General features: G+C 43.4%; 1 protein-coding gene across 3 annotated transcripts in view; it reads left to right on the forward strand.

Annotated features, from left to right (window-relative positions):
- ATP10A (ATPase phospholipid transporting 10A (putative)) overlaps window positions 1-21,814 on the forward strand; it is a 194,172-nt gene extending 172,358 nt beyond the window's left edge. Inside the window, exons 11-22 of one of the 3 annotated variants that reach the window (XM_086711333.1) lie at window positions 2,132-2,235; window positions 2,329-2,455; window positions 5,215-5,399; window positions 6,895-7,222; window positions 9,818-9,894; window positions 12,913-13,038; window positions 16,660-16,860; window positions 19,413-19,493; window positions 19,571-19,675; window positions 20,157-20,187; window positions 20,320-20,344; window positions 20,513-21,814. In XM_086711333.1, the coding sequence (XP_086567459.1) occupies window positions 2,132-2,235; window positions 2,329-2,455; window positions 5,215-5,399; window positions 6,895-7,222; window positions 9,818-9,894; window positions 12,913-13,038; window positions 16,660-16,860; window positions 19,413-19,493; window positions 19,571-19,675; window positions 20,157-20,187; window positions 20,320-20,344; window positions 20,513-21,131 (2,009 nt within the window). In that variant the 3' untranslated portion in view covers window positions 21,132-21,814. Of the gene's footprint in view, window positions 1-2,131; window positions 2,236-2,328; window positions 2,456-5,214; window positions 5,400-6,894; window positions 7,223-9,817; window positions 9,895-12,912; window positions 13,039-16,659; window positions 16,861-19,412; window positions 19,494-19,570; window positions 19,676-20,156; window positions 20,345-20,512 lie in introns of all 3 variants that reach the window. The other 2 variants (XM_086711334.1, XM_086711332.1) reach the window with 2 other exon arrangements.
- The last annotated feature ends 1,997 nt before the right edge of the window (window positions 21,815-23,811 follow it).

Genomic DNA, 23,811 nt, shown 5'->3' on the forward strand with positions numbered 1-23,811 from the left:
ATATCAGGAGTAAATGGTAGTCACAATTAAGATGTCATTTTTTGAGTGTCTTTTTTCCAGGAAATTTAAATTCCTAAAGCAAAGTCATCTAGGGCAGGATTTTCCCTATCTCTCTCTCTCTTTTTATTCATTATTGCTCCCTTTAAGGAGCCTTTTTAGATATTTTTTAAATTATTCCCCCCATGACATTTTAATGCCACAGATAGGCTATATATATATATATACATATATATATATATATATATTTGTTTATGTGCTGTATATATACCTGTGCTTTATGCTATACCTAAATATGTTTTAAATATATAATTAAAATTATGTCTGGGCTTTCTAAATTTTTTTTAACATTTATTCATTTTTGAGAGACAGAGCACAAGTGGGAGAGGGGCAGAGAGAGAGGGAGACACAGAATCGGAAGCAAGTCCAGGCTCTGAGCTGTCAGCACAGAGCCCGATGTGGGGCTCGAACCCACAAACTGTGAGATCATGACCCAAGCCGAAGTCGGGTGCTCAACTGACTGAGCCACCCAGGCACCCCATGTCCGGGCTTTTTTTGCCCCACAGCCAGTGTTTTAGACCCATAGGGGTGCTATCTTTATGGAGAACACATGTCTAAGAGGTGAAAGTGTTTCTGCCAGGTCCAGTTTGTCCAGGGCCTGACTCAGATAGTAGACAGCCTTCCCCAAACCAGGAGCCTCACCACTGATAGAGTTGCCAGATTTAGCACACAAAATCTATTGAATGCCCAGTTAATTTAAGCTTCAGATAAACAACATAATATTTTTAGTAAAAGTATGTATTTTTTTTAAGTTTATTTATTTTGAAAGAGAGAATATGTGCACACAATGGGGGAAGGAGCAGAGAAAGAGGGAGAGAATTCTGAGCCCCATGCGGGGTTCAATCTCACGAACCACTGTGAGATCATGACCTGAGCCAAGATCAAGAATTGGACTTTTAACTGACTGAGCCACTTAGACGCCCCAGTAAAAGTATGTCTTATGTGCTATTTATGCATCTTATATTCTATCTGGTAATACTACTGGCATTTTGGGGGTAGAAACTGCACTTTCTGCTAAAGTACAATTTTTTGCAAACTGGAAGAATATGTACCTTAATTTATGTGTACCTCCTGGACCAAAGGGATACCAGATCACTAATAAAGTTTTGTTTATATGAGCTCATTTCAACAAAGGTCATTAGTAACAGTCATAAATATGATGTGGTTCTTTTTAAAATAACAAAGCAGCTTTTACCTTAAATTTTATGTGAAAAGTGTGTACAATTTACAAGTGACAAAATAGACATGGGATGAATCTAGTGGTACCAAGGTTTCACAGGAGATTGTTGGAGTAAATCATGGGGTAGGATGCTCTTGTGACATTCCTGCTTAGTGAATTGCAACAAAATGCAATTCCAAATGCAGACAGCTAGAACACTGCAGAGAGGTGAAGACAACTTCTTTCTCACTGGCCCTGAAACACAGTCATAATATACTTTTATCATGCACAAACTAAAGTGCCTTATGATTTCCCACTCATAATTGGTGACCCAAGAAAATGTTAAGAGTTACAAAAGTGTGTGTCACCTTGTCATGGATGCCACAAGTTGGGTGAGGCTCAAAGTCAGCACTTCCGTAGTTCAGTAATAAGCAATAAGTATGCTCAGCTGTGTCTACAGGAAACAGAAAAGGGTGCATGTTTGGAGAGGTCTCACATGTAGACAGCTAGTTTCTTAGCTTTTTCTTTTTAACTGTGGTAAAAAACAAACCCCATATAACAAAATTTACCATCTTAATAAGTATACAGTTCACTAGTGTTAAATAGATTCACATTGCTCTGCATCCTTTAAACAATTCCTTTGTCTCCTCTATGCTCCTTTCTGTGTCTGTGAACATGACTACTTTCAGACCTTAAAAATGTGGCCATTTTCATGGGAGGCTTGCCTGGAAGCTGGGTGAGAAGAGCTTCCAGGCTAGAACATCTAGAGTGGTGCTGACCTCTCCTCTGTGTCAGCTATATGTGTAGAGCTGTTTCAACACCGTGCAGAGCTACCTGAGGTTTATGGAGTGGTCCAGGGCAGTCTGCTGGACTCTGTTCTTACTCATCCATGTTTCTGCTTCTATTCCAACCTAGATGACGCCAGAGGAAGGCATCAAAAGAAAATCCGAAGCAAGACTCAGAATTACCTCAACCTGTACGCAGTGGAAGGTCTGCGCACTTTGTGCATTGCCAAAAGGGTGAGTGGGTGCCCCCTCCACAAGTGCACGTGCTGACCACTGCCCCAACAGTGCTCAGCACCTGCATTGGATTCATCAGTGTGTCTCATGTAGGTTCTGAGTGAAGAAGAGTATGCCTGTTGGTTGCAAAGTCATTTAGAAGCAGAATCCTCCCTGGACAATCGTGAAGAGCTTCTCTTCCAGTCTGCCATTCGCCTGGAAACAAATTTGCATCTGTTGGGTAATTATGCACATGAGCATGCGTTGCACTGAGCAGTATGGAATTTGCAGAGACAGTTCTGGATGGTGAGGTGACATGGCTCCAGTCTCTGGCAGCTCTTCACATGCTGGCCTTGATTAAGGAATTGCCTGGCCTGATGCTAGCATGGCTCCCAGGACCAACCATCCTTGATTGAACATTCACACCATGTCCCGTTTCTTGATGTTCTATGTACTGTCCCACTAGACACCCAGTGACAACACCTGACTTGCCTTCCCTTAAACACTGCTTTCCCACAGAAATAGAGATGAGGAACAAGGCTTCTCAACAATTGATGCTTATTGAGTCTACCTCCTACCCCTAAGTCAAAAAGAAACTGTTGGACTCCAGAAATGGCTGCACTTTATGTCTTATGAATGTTTCATGGATTCAATTTGGTTGAAAAAGAAAATGAGCTCATTTTTTACTAAAATGTGCTCATATTTACTACTGTGTTCATATTAGTATTTATAAGAGTATTTATTTTAATATTTAAAATATTTAATATTAAATTTGTATTAAATTAGCTGAGTCTTTGTATACATGGTCTCTGTGACTGCACCGTTTGTAATCATGCTGTATATACACACACTACATCCTGTGGTGCTAGTAGTCAGATGGTATACCTGGGGCATGGAGAAACTGGAGTTCATCTCTTCATTCAATACAGAGAGGCTGTAATTCATTTGCCCTTGTTCCCTGGACAAAGGAATTGGGCTACCTACATATCTATATATACATACCTAATATAACATTTAATTCATCTTAATAATATATTTAGTAGCATAACATACATACTTTATATAATATTCTTTTCTGCCTGTGGTATCCTATAAGAGGGCATGCACTGCGCAAAAAAGGCCCAAGATCCAGAGGCCCAGAGACATCATTAGCAGTATCCCTGGGAGTGATTAAATGAAAACACTTGGAAACAGTTTTTTCTAGTCTGCCAGGTTTTGATTTACTGAGCTAGGACTGTTCACATCTAGAACATGCTTCTCCAAAACAGATGAGACCCTTTGGCAAGGCAGGGGATCCTGTTTGTCCTCTTGGCCTGAGGACAGGTGTGCCTGTCTAAGTTCTCTGACCCTTCACTGTGGGGCACTCTCCCTGGAGAGCTCTGACTCTTGAGTGGAGTAAAATTTGCCTCCCCAGTTTCTTCTTCCAGTGGACACTTGTCCTACCCTCTGGAGCAACACAGATAAAATCTCTTCCCCTTCCAAGAAGGTAAGACCTTAACTATTTGAGGACTTGGCTGTGAGCCCCTAGTCTGTCTCTTCACCTATACTATTTCACTCCTACCTTTCCTTTTTTCAGAGGCTAGGAGCCTTGGCTTGGTTGTTCAGTCCTGGCTTCGTCATTTACTGGCCATGAGAGCCTGGGCATGTGACTCTGTCTTTTGACATCCCAGTTTCCTTCTGCTGGGTGATAATTCTCTGGGGTGAACAGAAGGGCTGCAGTGGAGCACTGAGTGAGAAACAGGCACAGGATCCAGTACTTAGCCGCATGTGGTGATGTGTCTTTAAGTTATTGAATGCTTTTTGTAGGTCAATTATACCTTGACTCCACCCTCCTTGCATCTGCCAACTCATCTGTTTTAGGAAGAGAAAAGGAAGTGGTGTCTATCTTAATCATTTCAGGCTGCCATAACAAAATAATACATACTGGACAGCTCAAATAACAGACATTGCTTTCTCATAGTTATGGAGACTGAAGTCCCATATCAAAGTACTGGCCATTTTGGTTCCTTAAAGGGCTGTCTTGCTGGTTTGCAGATGACTGTCCTCCTTCTGTATCCATAAATGGTAGAGAGAGATCATCTCTCCTGTGTCCCTTATTATAAGTGCACTAACCCCATTCATGAGTGTTCCACTCTGATGACCTAATCACCTCCCCAAGGCACCACCTCCTAATGCCATCACCCTGAGGGTTAGGGCTTCAACCTATGAGTTTTGGGAGTAGTGGTACACATTCAGCCCATAGCAGCCTCTTATCACAGGGATGAGTATGGCATAAAAGAGAAAGGGCTGATGAGGGGCCCTCAGTCAATGTTGTACTTTAAGAGGGGAGATAGAGACAATCTCATTATGTTGGCAACAGGAACAAAACTGAGGCTAGCCTGGAGAGCATCTTTTGGCACTGAGTAGATTTGTTCCAATATACAGAGGCCTACCTAGGGAAAGCCACTGCTTATTACTTACATTTATGGGGACGGTACCTTCTGGATAACATTGCTTTCAAGAAATAATGGCTTGTGTGGTCTGTGTAGACAGATAATGGTAAGCATTGCTGAGAGCAAATATTGTGGATGTCATTCACCAGAAATTTTACATGGAATGGATAATTTTTAAAGCTTTTTCATCCTTCAGAATATGGTCATTATAAACATTTCCCCACAAGATTTGTTTCCATGTTATCTATTAAGTTAAAAATTAGCTGCATGTTAGAAAACATTGGAAGTGCTTTGTTGTTGGCAAATGAACAGAGAATTGTGTTTAGTGCCTCAGTTATTCTGACTCATTCTTGACTGTGTCAATCGAGGGAGTTATTGAAAGGGTTTACCACTGTCCTGAAATGATGAATTATCAAAGACTGCTTCCACATGAGACCAGCCTCAAGTTGCTCCCAGTCTATGGGGTCATGCCAGCATCTTTGGTGTGTTGGTGATGGCATTCGTACCCCATCAGGGTCTGGGGGAATGTGAGGAGGGGGATCACATACACTGTTGCACATTTGACCAGGTGCTACTGGGATTGAAGACCGCCTGCAGGATGGAGTCCCAGAGACCATTGCTAAATTGCGTCAAGCAGGCCTGCAGATTTGGGTTCTCACCGGTGACAAACAAGAAACCGCTATTAACATTGCATATGCCTGCAAACTGCTGGACCATGATGAGGAAGTCATCACCCTGAATGCTGAGTCCCAGGTGTGTATGTTTCCAGGAGCCTGTGTTCTACCTGGGACAGCTTCATACCCAACTAGCCCCCACAGCAACAGGAATGTTTTCAATTTCTGACAACTGCTATGAGAGGACTTTGCCCTCTACCTCTCTGTTTACACCTGTGTTGTGTTTCTGGCACTTAGAATGTTTTTGTCATTGCCTAGGAAGGTGTGGAATTTGCTGGAATTTCTTAATTTCAAAGGGACATACATCTGGACTTTACAAATGCAAAGTTCAACTTGTTTTCCCTGACCTGTCCATGTCAACAATGTTGGAGAAGTCTTTTATGAGGTCACATGAGCCAGGGAACCAGTCCATTCAGCACTGATGTACTCAGGACAGGATGGGTTGTCTCATTGATGCCCCACTGTGCACTGAGGGTTTTGATCCAATCACATTTATCTATTAAATCATCAAGTATGTAGGGATTATCTCCTTCTCATAAAGCCCTGGTCTGGGCTCTGATTCCTTGAGTGAGATCCCACTTGAAACATCTTTTTGAACTGGATGATGAGGTCCAATTCATCAACTTTTTCTTTAAAAAAAATTTTTTTAATATTTATTTATTTTTGAGAGAGCATGCACGCACATGAGTGGGGGAGGGGAAGAGAGAGAGAGAGAGAAACAGAATCTGAAGCAGCCTCCAGGCTCTGAGCTGTCAGCACAGAGCCCAATGTGGGGCTTGAACTCACAAACTGAGATCATGACCTGAGCCAAAGTCTTGTCTCACTCACTTTTCTAAGTACAAGAGTTCCTCAATAAGCACTTACTGAACACAGCTGGATTTTCAGGGTGTATTGCAGGAAATCGATTGCTTACCCAGTGGGCTTACTGTCTATAAAGGGCCAAGAACTACTTGCCTTCCCTGGAGTGTGTTTGTTTCTGGAAATAGTTGTCTTTCTTATGTCCCCTGACCCCTCAGGTTCCCCATTAAATGTTCCTATTCTTTCTGGAATTCAGGTACAGTTTTGAAAGGGCATTGTCAGTAAAAGCCTTTTGTATGCTTGTTAAAAAATTTATTTCCCTGGTCAACTGGAGACATTAGGGAAACACTGATAATTACACTTCCTTAGAGGATGATCATAACAAAGACTTTTAAAGGGCTTTGTACCTCAAGAAGAAACAAGAAGGGCTGAGTAAAGGCCTCAGAGAGCCAGGGAGAAGTACATATAAGGCTTCCTCGCCTAACCAGCCAGCAGTTTAGCCACATACATTCAGACCTTCCAAAATGAAGATATTCTATCTAACCTCCACATAGTACAATGGGAAATTAAAAGTAGAATCTTATCAAAACCCTACAAGTTCATCCTCTTCAATGTGGAAAGTCTTCATCTTCAACTAACTTCCCAGTTTCAGGAGGGAGGCCTTCTGGGCAGAGCCTGCAGCCTGGTGCCCTCGAGATGATCAGACTTTGAGTGTCAAGGAAGGTAATCTGTGGCGCAGCTGAATGAATTGCACTGTCCTCTCATGCCCATTTCAGGAGGCCTGTGAGGCCCTGCTAGACCAGTGCCTACACTACGTGCAGTCCAGGAGCCCCCGCATTGCCCCTGAGAAGACCACAGACAACGTGAGCGTGGGGTTCTCCCCTCTCTGCCCACCCTCCACGTCTACCACCTCTGGCCCCAGCCCGAGCCTCGTGATCGACGGGAGAAGTCTGGCCTATGCCCTTGAGAAAAACCTAGAAGACAAATTTCTCTTTCTCGCTAAGCAGTGCCGGTCAGTCCTTTGCTGTCGCTCGACACCTCTGCAGAAGAGTATGGTGGTGAAACTGGTCAGAAGCAAGCTCAAGGCCATGACCCTGGCCATAGGCAAGTATCCAGGCTAGCCAGGCAGGGCCCTGTGTAAATGAGTAGCCCCCATCTTGTGCAGCTGCTTCCTGCATTTTCCACCCCTTCTATGCTCTCCTGTAAGACAGAGAAACATTTCCTTGCTCTTTTTCCTATTCTTAAAATCACACCTAATACAATAAAACAGACATCCTGTTTGAAATACAAAATGTAGATTTGAAAATTACAAACTATGGTAGCAACAGTTATAGCTATATATAGGAAGCCAGTAATACAATGATGGTTTAAGAAGACAGAACTTATATAGTGTTTCCTGCAAGACAGGAAACTAGAGATCGGCCATTCCAGGCAGCCTCAGCCACAGCAGAGCCCTGCATTCTAGCCATTACCCAAGAACACCTTAGAAAGAAGGCCCTTTGCAGGTGTTTCCGGTCACTGTGAGCCAACTGGAGTCCCAAGACTCCATAATGCTACAAGAGCCCAAAGACTTGATGGTGATCATAATTCCCACTGCCTCTTATCCTTTGAATTTTGCTGAATGTTCCAAGACAAGCATGTAATTAAATGTAATTCACATGTAATTCACATAAGCATGTGAATAGTTGCTAAATCTTACATCCTTTCTTTAAGGACTGTGCATCTAATGGTGGCTTTTCCTTGCAGACTGTTGGCCTGGAGAGTTTTCTAGGCTCCTATCCAGTGCTACCTGGTCCTCCCCTGTCTCCTCCTCCCAGGGCACCATCCCCACCCACATCTGGTTGGGTGGGGTCTGGTCTCCAACCAGGTTCAGGGACTCAGCAGCACCACTTGCTGGTGAGGGCTGGGAAAGACTGGATAGCCTGGGGAAAAGAGTGATCTCCTTGACCCCCAGATCTCAAAAATTTTGGTCTCCCTGAATATAGAATGCATACCTAGGTGAGATTTAGTTTTGAAATAAAGGGTCCTCACTAATCAATAATATTTATAGTATTTTCTGCAAAAGGTCTGTGACAGCCCCCCTTGTTGATGTGGGGGTTACTACCCTCTCACATTAGGATAGGGTTGAGGTTAGTGTAGAGTCTGGGTCTGAGGTCGGGGGGGCCTTAGTGTGGTTGTCATGGAGACAGCTCTGTACATCTTGAGGGATGTGGTAACCACTAAGGGGAGTGAGATGAGCATAGATGTGAATACATGTTTAGCCATGACTCCCTGGTCCAGGCTGTGGGAAGTCTCCATGGGTGGACCCCTTCCAAAGGAGGCTGTCTCAGTACCACCTTTGCTCCCATGTGTCTGGAGTGGCCTTCAGAGCTCCCTGAGCAAGTTTTGTAGGTGCTGAGGAGTGTGCAGGCTGGGTGCAGGCTTCTCTGAGCAACTCTTAGCAGTGACATGAGGACCATACCTCCTGGTAAGGTTGGTGTAAGACACAAATGAGTAAACCACATTTTCAAAGCTTACTCAGTGCCTGGATCAGTCACGGAATCACTGGTGTATGGTATTTATTTTTGAAAAATGGAGGTAGAGTCTTGGTTGGTTACAAAGAAAAGAAAAAACAAAATAGAATCTCAAAAGAGAAAGGGAAAGTAATGACCCATCAGAACTTTCGCTCATTTCTTTGACCATGAGTGAAAGCATTGATGGCACCTAGTCCCAGGTGTCTAGCAGTTAATAATGTAGAGAACATTATTGCCTCCCATATCTCACTTTGATTGGGACATTGTGGGAGAAGCTGCAGAGATTGTTACTACTTCACAGAATTTCAGTGTGACAAATATTGACTGATCACTCATGTTGGGCCAGCACAATAAAGAACAGGAAAATCATAGGACACAGATATCCTATAGCCACATTATGAATCACTCCAACTTGTATGTCTGCACTTTTTGCACATTTGAAACTTGGGAGGTACTCTGGGATTTGGGCCCTTCTATTGCCCCATTCCAAGAATGGTCATTGTCGCTTAGTGACAAAGACTTTAAGTCTCTGCTTGCTTTTCCCTGAAGATGATGAGACCTCTAACCTATGTTTTATGTTCCTAACCATTTTCTAACCATCAGCAGCTTGACTGAACAAATAGAAGTTCTTTATTACATCTTTAAAGGACCTAAAGGCAAGCACAATAGCTAACAAACTTGCTGGTAATCAGTGTACAAAAAGAACTCTACAGTTTGCTGGGCAGAATTTAACCTCCTTTGTTCAGTTCAGAAAGCCACTCCTGTTAGTATGAATTAGAATAGACTTGACTGATATATTCTACATGTGATAAAGGCTAGAGTTCAGTAAGTAATAATAATGGTGATGATACCATCTTTATTGTGCCAGACACCGCACTGTGTTATGGGCTCTCTGTATAGGTATATGAGCCAATAATGTAGACCAAATACTAAGTAAAATGGTTACCATGCGAGCCTGCTTTCTGAAACATCTCTTGATGTGACAGGCAGTTCCAAACCTCACACCATGTTTTTTTCTGACTGCTTAACTCAATTTCCTGGGCAAACTCTGTACCGCCTCTTCCTCACTCATCCCCATGACCCTTTCACAGGACTCAGCCCAATAGGGACCCCATGAAGATCCATCAAGCCATTTGATTCTGTGCACCTCAACTCAAACGATTCTTCCTGCCTGTGCTGTTTCTAGGAGATGGAGCCAATGATGTCAGCATGATCCAGGTGGCAGATGTGGGTGTGGGGATCTCAGGCCAGGAGGGCATGCAGGTAAAGACCAATCAGGACTGTCCTATGTGTCCAAGTGGCCCACTGACATACCTTGCTATGAACTTTGTCAAGTAAGCTAAAGGGTTGGCCTTTAATAAAACATGATGGTTGTAAGCCAGTAGTAGACGATAAGGTGGAAGATGGCTAGTCCTTCATGTTTATGAAGCAGTAAAAACCTTTGCCTATGTCTATAAGTATATTTTTGTGAAATAAGTGGAACAGAGTAAGGCAAGGTGAGTCATCACCGCTATGGCTATTTATGGCTCATCCTTGGAGGGCATATTTTGCTGTTCCTGAACATTAGAGATAACCATTTGAAAAAATGAATCTGCTGTAGGACAGTTGGAACCTGGTATCATTATAAAAATTGAAAGTAGCCATCTTGACTCACATGAAAATTAGTCTCTGCCTTTTTCATTTGTCACTATGTTGGTTCTCAACATGTGATTTATGTGTTGAACAACTGAGTTAATTAAAAATAACTTTCTTCTGGATGTAGTATCACAACAATTTCCAACATTTGATTAACTTTGAATCATGACATTTTTTTTAACTTGGTGGAGATTTTAGAGAACAATCTATCCTGTTTTCTTCTCCTAAAAATCCAGATGTTGGTCACCATTTAGTCATTGGTTGATTCATTCATTGATGCAATCAGTAATTATTCATTGAACGCTTAATATGTGCCAGGTCTGTGCAGAACTCCTTAATTTCCTTACCTGACATGCAAATAATAGTAAGTTGGAAAGTCCTGAGCTAGAAACACAGTAGTTCCCTCTTGGCCCAATCTCAGCACATGCCTTACTCTCCTGCTCTCATCTGACCTCAGTCACTGTGCTATGTTACTTGTGTGGTTTTAATTCTTCCGTGAAACTAAAAATGCAGCCCAGGGTTGGTTCTATCCCTGCCTTTTAGTGCTGTGTGCCCAGGGGAAGGGGTTAGGGTGGTGAATTGATAAACATAATCATAATAGTTGGTTCATTTTGATGTTTTCATTATCGCCGCCATTGCATCGGTTTCCTGTAGTGAAAAGCTGACCAGGGCAGTGCCCATAAATAGTATATGCAAGAGAAATGCACCAAGTAAATACATTTTTTGTGAAAGATGGTCAGGTTTTTGGATGGGGAAGAGACTGATCTGCCACCACTACTCACTTCCTCAAGGCAGGGGCCAGAGAGATCCATGATTGAAATCATGTGAGAAGTGATGGGAACAGCCAAGCCATAGGGCACATACTGAGACAAAGCTTTGAGTGGGCATAACTTCCAGGTAGGATGTTGCTGGACACTTTTGCATTTATTAAAGGCACACTTCTTATTAAGGATGCATTAAGTAAGACGACAATAAGTCCTGATACCTTTTCTTACTGTTCTAAGTGCTCAGGTTCCCAGGGAATATTTACCTGCTTTCATTTTAGTCCAGTAAGTAAAGGTGAGCCCTTTGGAAGACAGACTTTGTGGGATGCTGTGGTAACAGTGACACTAGGAATCTGAGCAGATCGAGAATGAGTGAGAGTGTTTGGAGCTTCCCAGATTAGCCAACTGGGCATTTGTCTGGCCCAGTTACTTTAACTGTATAGAGCATGATGGGAGAAGCTATCCCAATTGGACAAAGGAGATCCTGCATCTCCAAGAAGCTTGGTCTTCATGGGGTCATCTAGTTCCCCATGTTTATTGATCACTTCATGGGGCCAAGCATTGACTCAGAACTCAGGATTCAGGGTGATCACAACCTCTACTATCCTGGCTCTCATGGAATGTCCAGAAAAAAGCTGGGAAGACAGATACATATTTTAAATGTTCACAAATAGTCACAATTGTAATAAATGCCATCAAAGAGAAACACTAGTTTCTGCATGGAGGATCTAACCTAGCTGGGATCCATCTTGACAGAGGGACAAACAGTGGGTTTGGGGCCTAGATTTGGAGGCAGGAAGGAGTGTCAGAAGTCTGGAGAGGAATACAAAGCCCTCCAAACCCCAGTGGTGACAGAAAGAGGTATAGAAACAGTATTTGCTTTGAAATCCTTAACTTTTGATTCAGAAAGCAGACGTTCTAAGGCTTCTCACTTTTCTGTCATGTATAATTACATTATTCTGATCCACAGAAGACCACATTAAGTGTGACCTACTATTTTCTAGGAGTTATTTGACTATAGGGAAATAAATGAAGCAGACTGACATTTTTGTATAGAACAGTCCTTCAAAGATGAGCAGAAATCTATCTTTTCCTGATATTTTCTTTAACTTTTTTTTCCCACATAGAAAAATTCATTATATGGTGGGGTCTAAGTTATTCTGGGTACAAAAGATATAATTTTGATGGCATTTGTCTGGCCCAGTTTAATTGTATAGAGCATGATGCTGAGTGAAGTGAGAGGAAGCTTCCACCCCCAGTCATCTTTCCTGTCCATGGAGGAAACCTGCTTTCCCCCACTGTCTTCTGGGTGGAGTGGACACCCATTGCCCTTTAGCGGCTTCCTGGGACTGGATTATGTGAAGGCCTGCAGAGCCATAGGCTTGGCCTTGCTTATCACCTGTGGCTCCTGAGGAGAAGGACCCAAAACATACCTATCCGGATGGTCAACTGCCAGGATGCATACAAAAGGGGCAGCTTTGGTTCATCTCTGGGTTGAGATCCTAATATGAATAAAACATCAGAGAGTGGAGAATAGCAGAGAAGCTGTGTACATCTCTGGGCTTTTGTTTTTGTTTTTTGCTTGTTAAAAAAAGCATTGGAAAACAAAAACTTGTAAAAATCAATTACATATATTTTAAATCTTAAATGACTTCTATAAAATGATATCCCTGAACTAGAGTGCTTGTTGAGATTGATTTTTTTTTTAACTGAACGAGATAATAAGGGAAATCCTGGTAAAGTGAGCCTTGGCCAGTCACATGTACATTTGTGTTTGAAACTGGATTTCTCCATGCATGTTTGCCTTGTATTTGGGGAAGATATGACAGACCTTAGGTGGAATAAGGTGTCAACAATAACAGGGACTTCTCTCCCTTTCAAGGCAGTGATGGCCAGTGACTTTGCAGTGCCGAGATTCCGATACCTTGAGAGACTCTTAATTGTTCATGGACATTGGTGCTATTCCCGACTTGCCAACATGGTGCTGTACTTCTTCTACAAAAATACAGTAGGTATTTGACACTTCTGGTTTCTAGAGTGTTTGAATTCAAAAAGCTTTAGCTGAGATTTATTGGACCATCACCTGAATGTGGCCCACTGGCCATCCCAAGGCTTCCTGTCGGTTCCATCCTCCTCAGCCTTTGTGAACTTCCCCCAGGCCTGGCCTGGGCTTGCACCCTATAGGCTCAGGAGTCTAACTCACAGGCACATGAGAGTAACTGCACCTCCAAGGGAGTAAGTTGTGGAAACAGGTGGATCAAACAAGAATGTCCACTTGTTTGCACAAGGTCACACAGCTAGTGAGTAGTCAGGCAGCATTTAACCCCAGTTCATCTGGCTCCCAACTCTTAACCACTCTGTTAATGTGTTTCTCAGGAGCAGACTGCTGAGGTGTCCACAGAGAGGAGTCCTCTGATCATTGCTCACTCTAGAGCAGTCAGGAAATCCAGTGACAAGTAGGAGTGTATTGGCAGTCCTGGAATCAGAATGACAGGACTTAGTCATGCTGTGATTCCAATATTGAACAGCCTCTGTTGAAACATACCCACACTGGGCCAGTGTGCCAGTCCCCTAGTCAGAATGCAAGCTTAGGGCCCGAGGAACAGCGCCACCAGCAGTGTCTTACCACACTCTCTTCTGTGCTGGTAGGGCAGACATGCCCCCTTCTGGCCAGCTCAGTCTGTAGTTGACGCTCCGGTTGGGTCATACCCAGGCTGGCTGATGACAGTTCTCTCTCCAGAGGCTCTAATCCAGGACGTTTCTCCATTTCATGTTGATCCTAATGTTTAATTCTTAGTTCTTTTATTACTAAGACCTTGGCAGACAAGCGTCTTTCTCCATAGCCCTCCAGAATGGATGCCATGGCCATTTCTGAACCCTGCCCTTCTTGTAGGTGAGGGATAGACATTTTGCTAAGAAGTTGCTGAGTGGGTATGTGTTGCTCTTGTCTCTGATAGCTTGTGGCTGAATGTATAAACAGACAAAATAAACTCTTGGTATAAGTGATCTTTCAGGGTAGTCCCACAAATCTATCACATTGGATACCACAATTCCAATGTCAAGGTCATCCTATACTCTTCTGAAAAAGAATAAAATACACAATAAATGAAAAGATATATTTCTTATTTCTTTCCCATTAATTCCACTTAAAAATCATACTAAGTCTAAACTGCCACCGGTATGCCTCTTGTTCTTGTTTGTTCTGGAGATTTAGACCTACCTATCTTTCCCAACCCTCTTGCCCCCTCACCCTCATCCATTTTCAAAATGTCTTCTAGCAGAATGAATACAGATACTCAGGACCAGTCAGGGCATGTCTGATTGGTAGGTTGGGTCCTGGAAATTAATTCAGATTAGGTTCTGCCTAGGATTCTGTCCAAGGAAGTCTGTGCCATGCTAGCATTGCATCCCCAGAGCTGAGGTCTCCATGCATATAGTTGCAAACTTAGAGGTTCCCAGTTCCCAAAGAGGTGAATGGGTGCTTGAGTACGGATGAGTGGGGCTGGGCAGATGGAACCCTAGCTCTCTTTCTGTCATTAATTACTTATGCAATCTTGAGCAAGTTTTTTTGCTTCCTAGGGATTTTTCTGATCGTTTTCTAAAAGCAAAACATGAGAATTGAGGTCTATTCTCTGTAATTCCTCATGAAAATTTCGCAGACTGAGGGGAAGAAATTCAACATTTTAGTTGCAAATGAGTGCCAGAGTGGCTACCTGAATGAGCACAGCCTCCTGCCTGCCATAATGAATCTGTCCTGGAGGGAATGGAAGAAGGAGGGGGTACTTGTCTTTATTCCACATAAGATGCAGGGCCTCTGTTAACAAGCATTTAATCTAGTTGAGAAGTGCAAGGAAAATCACCCTGCCTCCCAAAGTGAGAAATTCATTAGTTTTAGGAAAGAAGGAAAGTTTCCATAGCAACAGTAGTTTGGGAAGAAGTCTTTTTGGTACTACAGGGGGAAAAAAGTCTCAGTTATTTAAGTACTTTTCCTCCTCTTTCTCCTGATTCTAGTTGCTCATTGATGACTCATTAGGCTGAGCCTATGGGGGTGGGTGAAAGTCAACAATCGGAGTGAGAATGGAAGAAAGTCAATGAAGAATCCAAGTTTGTTAGTTTTCAGTGTGGAAGGGAAAAGTTGCATTAGGTCATAGACTGAAACAAGACTTGGAGGAAACGTGTCATTTTTTTCTGATCTTCAGAGCAAGCCATTTTCAGGTCCAGAAACCAAAGCTCAGAGAAGGTAAGTGACCGAGTCAAGGTCAGAAAGAGACAGTGACAGCTCCAGAACTAAAACCCAGGCCATTACCTGTGGTTCCCAGCAGAGAATGTTCTTCCACCATGTTCTGTCCTGGGAGTGTCCATGCCCTCCAGGCCCAGACCCACAAGTGGCTGAACAAGTTGGGTTTATTGCTTATACAATGACCATAGTTAAGTCATTTAACATGCTGGACTTGAGTTTCCTTTTCTCTAAATGGGGTAAACACGCTGGCCCTGCTTGAGGCTAAGAAAATAACTGTACTGCTAACTGTACAAACCATAAGTGAGTACCTATAGTACTCACAAGGAGCTCTTGTGAGTACTTTAAATGCATAAGTTCATTAATCCTTACAACAACCCATAGCTAAGTACCATTGGGATGCCCATTTCATGGACAAGGACACTGAAGCAGAAAGGGGTTAAATGATCTGTGCCGAATTGATAAGTGTACAACTTATAAGTGTAAATGCTTTGCCATCACTAAACTGCCATGCTCTCATGTAAATACACTCAAGCCACTGATATTCAGTGATAGTGGGAAGAGATCCACCCAACTCCTACTGAGCATGGACTTGAAGACGCTGTTCAAGCTCCGTGGTCTTCACTTTACTATTTGGCAAAGTGGGGGGTAGCTGTAAGAACCAGTGATAATAACTACAGCTCACCTGCCAGCAGAGTGCCCGGTGGATATCAGGACTTGGTCAAGGCACCAATGTTGGTAGCATTACCGACTTCTGCCATGTTCCTGTGTGTCCTCTTTGCCATGGGAAGCAATAATTTCCCACTGTTCTTCATCAGAAAATGTTTGTGACTAAAGACAGTGGCAAGATCTGGGATGTACACAAGTAGGTTTAGTTTACTATCACAGAGGAGAGGTGCTAGGGAAGAAGCTGCCATGGGTGAAGAACACAGCTGACCCTTTTGAAATGTGAGCAACCCTAGACCCTGCTGGACCTTTATGAGGAATTCTTCTACTCAGCTGTACTTTATCTCGGCTGGCCTTAGGAACAAGATATAAGGAATTTGTCCTGTGGAGTTAAGGGACTGTCAGGAAAGGCCTAACCAGCACTTTCATAAGTGCTCAGTAAATGCTTGTTCCATCCAATCTGCATTTCTCACAGGCTGGTACCAGTGTCCTCTCTCCATGGGCTCTGCTTGGGAATTCTCATCTCCCATTGCTGGTCCTTCATACTCAAGGAAATGAGGAGGGAGAGACAGAGAGCAACAGTGTTACGGCTATCTTTGGAGGAAATTGTTGTCAATAAGTTTAATCTTGTTAGTCAAATTTTGCAAAACTCTTAGATCCCTTGGATGAGAATCTGCAGGGACAGCTAAGAATTTCTTACCCCCATTCTTCCTTTCTTGATTTCAGATGTTTGTGGGCCTCCTGTTCTGGTTCCAGTTTTACTGTGGCTTCTCTGCATCTGCTATGATTGACCAGTGGTATCTGATCTTCTTTAATTTGCTCTTCTCGTCACTTCCCCAGCTTGTGACTGGGGTGCTGGACAAGGATGTGCCAGCTGATGTACTGCTGACTGAACCACAGCTCTACAAGAGTGGTCAGAACATGGAGGTGAGGGACCCTTCCTGTACCCACTTCCTATCTTGGCCCTCCCACTCTCCATGTTCACCTTACAGAAAGTGCAAGTCTTCACACCTCCCTTTAACTAGACACCCTGGGAGAAATTGTTAAAATTGTGAAAAATGACCAGTGGGATGAAAAAATGGATTCTATCTACTTGATTGTGCCGTACATTAAGTAGAGTGAGGTTATTGGTTGGAGTGACAGTATACTGGTGTATGCATATGCCCAAACCCATCAAGATGTATATATTAAATGTGTGCAGGTTTTGTGTATCAATTTACCTCAATAAAGCTAAAAAAAAAAAAAAAAAAAAAAAAGAGGGAGCTTTAAAGAAAAAGTATAGTGAGGTGAAAACTGTCTCTACACCAAGAATCTCCAGGAACTCAAGGAAAATCCACTTGGAGTTGAAGTCAGGGCCAGGTGGCTGACTCCTGAGCAGGGATTTTTCTTTTTTTTTAATCTATTTTTTAAAACATTTATTTATCTTTGAGAGAGACAACACAAGCAGGGGAGGGACAGAGGGAGAGGGAGACACAGAATCTGAAGCAGGCTCCAGGCTCTGAGCTGTCAGCACAGAGCTCAATGCAGGGCTCAAACCCACAAACCATGAGATTGTGACCTAAGGCGAAGTCAGACACAACCCACTGAACCACCCAGATGCCCCAGAGCAGGGATTTTTCTAAAACAACCTCCTAACCCCCATCCACAGTGTGATTATTTTGAATGGGACTTAACCAGAAGATAAACCCATGGGGAAAACATTGAGAGAATAAGTGAATTCAAACAAATATAAATACATGTTTACATCAATACACCACATAGATTGACTGCTGATTACCAGCTAGTCCTCCCATCATTTAAAGCCCTCTAAAATTACAGAAAGAACCTAAATGTCCATCAACTGACAAATGGATAAAGACGATGTGGTTTATATATACAATGGAATACTACTTGGCAATGAGAAAGAATGAAATCTGGCCATTTGTAGCAATGTGGATGGAACTGGATAGTGTTATGCTAAGTGAAATAAGTCAGGCAGAGAAAGACAGATACCATATGTTTTCACTCATATGTGGGTCCTGAGAAACTCAACCAGGGGGAAGGGGAAGGGGGGAAAAAAGTTACAGAAAGGGAAGGAGGCAAACTATAAGAGACTCTTAAATACTGAGAACAAACTGAGGGTTGATGGGGGTTTGGGGGGAAGGGAAGGTGGGTGATGGGCATTGAGGAGGTCATCTGTTGGGATGAGCACTGGGTGTTGTATGGAAACCAATTTGACAATAAATTTCATATAAAAATAAATAACTCAGGCCCTCTAAGTGCTTCTCTTTGCTAGTTGGAATCATCATATGTATGCATATGTATCCTCCCTATCTCTTACAACTACAACAGTCTCTAATTTAGAACTTGTTTACTTTTGAGTTGACTCCCCTGATCACCCTCATTGACACTGAGTTCCCTCTTAGGCAGCTGGGGGGGTGGGGAGGGGGAGAGGGGGTTGGGCTGCAGGGTAGGAGCTACTGAGGGTCTGACCAATGAGGAGGGCCTTTGCTAGTTGCCTGTCAGTGGAGAAATTCCTGTGCTCAGCTGGGCCTCTTATCCTCAGCTCAGCCTCAGCTGAGGCTGGCCTAGGGAACCAGACACAGGGAGTTTGTCCTGTGGAACTAGGGAACTGAAGGAAGGTCCTAACCAGCACTTTCTTAACTGCTCAGTAAATGCTCATTCAGTCCAGTCTACATTTCCTGCAAGCCAGTACCAGCCCCAGTTGCTCAGGAACTCAGAGTCCAGTACACATTTTGTTACCCAGTTAATGAAAGCTTGATCAGTCCACATCAAGGTCATTTTTGCCCTCAGTGTACAGCTCTTTTTTATTTAATTTTTTTAAATGTTTATTTATTTTTGAGAGAGAAAGAGAGACAGCACCAGCAGGGGAGGGGCAGAGAGAGAGGGAGACACAGACTCTAAAGCAGGCTCCAGGCTCTCAGAGCCTGACATGGGGCTCAAACTCACGAACCATGAGATCATGACCTGAGCCGAAGTTGGACGCTTAACTGACTGAGTCACCCAGGTGCCCCAGTGTACAGCTTTTTTATTTTAACATTAAATACATCCATGATCTAATTTTAAAAGACACTTTTAAGAAACATTCTAAAAGACCCACCAACAAAGGGTGCAAAACCCTGACAAAGTAGGAGTAGAAGGACTCAAATTGGAGCAAGATGTCCAGAATTTGAGCTGCTGTGTCTACCCTAGGAAAATGCTCCCCATAGGCTTTAGAAAATGGTTTTATCTGTCTATTGTTGGCCTAGAACTACTGTAGCTGGTCTTGTATACAGATACTCTCAGTGATTGACTCAGTTGGATGCCTCTGCAGATGTTTGCGTTGTGTTTTTTCCTCAGCCCTCTGGGACCTCAAGCACCAAAAGTCCTGAATTAGCAAATTGCCCTAGGGTGATATCTACAGGCCCTGTAGCTACTGGAAAACATCATTTGAAGAGATGTACACTTCCCTGTAATCTGTGATTGTTTTTGTGTCTCAGGAATATCGGCCACGTACCTTCTGGTTAAACATGGCTGATGCTGCTTTCCAGAGCCTGGTTTGCTTTTTCATTCCTTACCTGGTAAGTTGACACCTGGCAGTCTTTCTTAATCAGCTTCATCCAGTGACCCACAGACACAGGACACTGCTGTCTTTCAGGCCTACTATGACTCAGACACAGATGTGTTTACCTGGGGGACCCCCATAACAGCAATCGCGCTGTTCACCTTCCTCTTGCACCTTGGTATTGAAACCAAGACCTGGGTAAGTGCTGTGGACATGATCCCAAAGGGTGCTGATGCTGCGGGCCCCACACTCCCAGGCAGATTCCATGACATCTAGAAGGTTTCTGAGCAGACAGGTTACTACAAAGCTAGCCTCACTGTGGATAAGGAAAACAAATATGTGGGCCTGCCACATGTATGGAGCCCCTGGTGTGGGAACTGCTGCATCCTGACACAAATACTTCACCTGGGCAGCATTAAGCTCCTTCCTGCCCTCTTTCCCCTCCTCCTCTACCTCATGTCCCACCCCCTTTCCCCCTCTCCTTTCATTCATATCCCTGACTTCCATCTCCCTGTGTCCAGGCTGGTCCATAGATGCTGAAGGCAGCCTCATCAAGGCCTCCTGGCTGTCTGTGCCAAAGACCTGTGTTTTTGCTAAACCCTTAGAACAGCTACCCGCTCACAGTTGACCAGTGCATTTTTATTGAAATAAAAGTCCTGTCTTTCTCTTTTCCCCTTAGACCTGGCTCAACTGGATAGCTTGTGGCTTCAGTATCCTTTTATTTTTCACTGTGGCTTTGATTTACAATGCTTCTTGTGCAACGTGTTATCCTCCATCCAATCCTTATTGGACTATGCAAACATTACTGGGCGACCCCGTATTTTACTTGACTTGTCTCATAGCACCTGTTGCTGCATTGCTTCCCAGGTAGGTATAAGAGACAGTGTCCCTCAAGTCCTAAGTGAGCTCTGTAGCATTCTCAGGCTTTATATATCTCAGAATATATAAACATTCTCAGTGTTTTTACATTGTGCAAGTCTCAGAAAACTCAAAAGCTCTATCCACGGATAACTGTTTTTTATATGCTCTTTCCAGATTGTTTTTCAAAGCCATGCAGGGGAGCCTTTTCCCCACCCAACTTCAGCTGGGGCGCCAGATGGCCAAGAGGTCCCCCAAGAAACTCATTGCTCCCAAAGAGACCTTTGCTCAGGGACACCTCCCAGGAGAACCCAGAACTGAATCGTCTGAACAGAGGAGAATCAGTACCTCTGGATCCCTCTCCCGGGACTGCATCTCACAGGCATCTTGGCATATGCAGCGGCCAGCCTGCTCCCCAGAAGCTCGTGGGGAGCCCAGTGTGGTTGACATGAATATGCCCTTAAGGGAGGACATTCTGCTAGAAGGACTGAGCAGTCAGTCCCCCGGGTCCTCCATGCCAAGGGAGGCTATCCTGGAAGGGTGTCCTGGGGACTCCAAGATGAAACCCACCAGCACCAGCAGGGCAGCCTCCCTGTCGTCCATTTTCAACCTGCCCAACTTCAGCTCATTCAACTGGATTTCCCCCCTCTCGCTGGTCAATGGGCTAGGAAGTGTCTTACAGTTCTCTCGAAGTAGTTTACAGATGGACAAGAGGGACAGTGAATTTTTGCCTAACCCGCCTCAGCCAGACCAGGATCTGTGTGGCTTAAATGGGCAGACCACCAACTATTTCTAGGAGCATCTTCCAGGGACCACAGCTGATGGCAGTAGCAGTGAAAACCTTGAAATGGCCTCTTTTTATATAACTTAGATGTTAATATTATTTATGTTTATTATTTTGCACAGAAGAGTTCTAGTGAGATGTATTTTATGTTTCCAAGGCTAACACAGGAAATGAAAGGTACCAAAAAGAAAATTTATTTTTTAAAAGTTCTAAGTAGAATATGTTGAAAAGGAAAATAAGAGATTTAACATATATAAAAATTTAAAGAAAAGAAACACTTGAAAAGTGTGTTTAGATTTATTTTTTCATCTCATTTTATAAGAAAATGCAATATGATTGAATTTCTTCAACATGCATGACCTTGGTTTTCCCCACTTGAAAATGTGTGTGTGAGCTCAGTGAATCCCAGGTGGGTATGGCCAGTAGTGAGGGGACATGATGGGACAAGAATGCAGGTTCTCTGTCTTTGTCCTTGTTCCTTTGCCCTGCCTCCACCAACCTGGGAGAGCTGGGCTCCGCTTCACCCAGAAAAAGGAAAGAGAGAATGCATGTGTGGAGTTCATCCTAACGTTGAAGTCTACTCAGGCATTCTATAAAGATCACTTTATTGGTATTGTAGGTATTACAGTCCCTATGTAGGGTTTTGCCTGTCAAAATCATAACAAGCAATAAAAACTTTCACTTTGCAAAGAGAATATGTCCTGTTGCCACTGTTGTGTGAAGTTATGAATATGTGACCTAACAACATGTTCTAAGTACCACAGGACACTTTTAGACACCATGCAGGATACAGCAGGGTGTCATGAAAGCTGCACACTGTAACACTAGGTTTATTCCATGGCTCCCTGCACCAGGCTATCAGCACCTACCAGATCCTTCCTTCCAAGGGACAAGGCTTTTTAAGTGTGTATCTTTAGGCATTTATCTTACAAGTCATTATTTCTCTTACTCTAAACAGTGGGAAAAGGAGGAAAAAAAATTAAATATCCAAGATCATTAATGATATATCATTTCCTCTTCAGAGACTTCTCTTTGCACTTTGCCATCAGTTGTGAGTCAGTTGCTCTGTTCAGCCTAGGGATGTGAAGTGAGCATCATGTGACCCTTGCTTAGGTGTCTTGTGGCTGGGTGTCCCTAAGAACAGCAAGGCACAAAAAGTGTGGAGGATCTCAGGAGCAAGCAGTTCCTGAGCACAGCATACCAGGAAGAATGGCTGGTTATCCATTGTGTGTGGCTCATTGAACAAGATAGAAGATGCACCCCATCTAGTTATATAGAAATAAAAGGCAGGGTTCAATGTCTACAAGGCCAGAGACACATTGGGCTTTAGGACCATTGAACTCAGCACCTCAGACCTGGGGCTTTACACCATTCCTCCTGCCCTGAGCTTTCTGAGGTCAGTTTTGTCTTAAGGCTGATTCTGTTCATATTGATGACATGGCTGGAGCCATCCCACTGTGCAGAAGAGAGGCTGTTGCTCTCCACATTCTCCCAGAGTTCTGGGTTTCTTCAGCTCAAGCTGCACAGGTTGCAGTTGCTGTCAAAGTGAGGAGGAATGAGTGGAGCTTCTGGCTAGAGCTGGAAGAGAAGTCAGCTTCCTTCCAAGAACCTGAATTGCATGAGTGGACTCTCAGAGGAATATCTGGGTCCTGTTAGAGCGGGGAGAGAGAATGAGGAGTGGAAAGAGTTTCAGCAGCCAGAAGAACGGGAGGTGATACTGTCTCAATCCTCCCCCTGCATGCCTAAGGGTGCCTCATCTGTTCTCATAGCAACACGTACAAAAGGAACTTAGGAAGATGCACAACACTGTGCTTCCTGAGTTAGGGTAATGGTTGTTAGCACAAAGCACAAGAAGAACTATATGCACATTTCCCTGATTATCAGAGTTCAGAATGCTCCAGCTTCCAGATTTTCCTGCACTCACAATTGACCTTTCCCAAGGACTTTTCTCCTCCATAGATAGTTCCTCTTGGAAAATGATATGATCCAGGAAGTGGCTTTGGGAATATGCATACCAAAACCATTTCAGAGAAATAAACATTGTAAAGGGCATTGTCCACTGCTCTGTAGGAAGATGAACATTAATAGAAGCCTACAATGATAATCCATCACAAGTTTGATCTCAAAATGAACATGGTATAGATTGAACTGCATGATTATCTCAAAAAAATCACTGGGAAATATATGTCACCCAATCCTAATTACAAATCTAAATAAGAAATCTGGCTTTCTAAGGCGACTTCTTCCCCTAGTGACAAAATGGCAAAATTAACCATTTGACATTATACACAATGCCTACTTCAAACCCTAAATCAGTTTTAATTTCTTGGAGGCCTCATCTTATGTCCTCTTCACCTTGTATTCTTACCACTAGCATATGGAACCTAGCTCTCAGGGACACCTTGGTGGCTCAGTCGGTTAAGCCTCCGACTTTGGCTCGGGTCATGATCTCGCAGTTGGTGAGTATGAGCCCTGCATTGGGCTCTGTGCTGACAGCTCAGAGCCTGGAGCCTGCTTTGGATTCTGTGTCTCCTTCTCTCTCTGCCCCAACCCCATTTGCACTCTGGCTCTCTCTCAAAAATAAATAAACATTTAAAAAAATGTTTTAGAACCTAGCTCTTAGAATGTCTGATGAACCTAAGTAAATGTTAATAGTGAAAATACTGAAGGCATTCTTGTTAAAATAAGAGCT

Source organism: Puma concolor, chromosome B3 (genome assembly GCF_028749965.1).
Source record: "Puma concolor isolate L17-30 chromosome B3, mPumCon1.1.hap2, whole genome shotgun sequence".
Taxonomy (NCBI): Eukaryota; Metazoa; Chordata; class Mammalia; order Carnivora; family Felidae; genus Puma; species Puma concolor.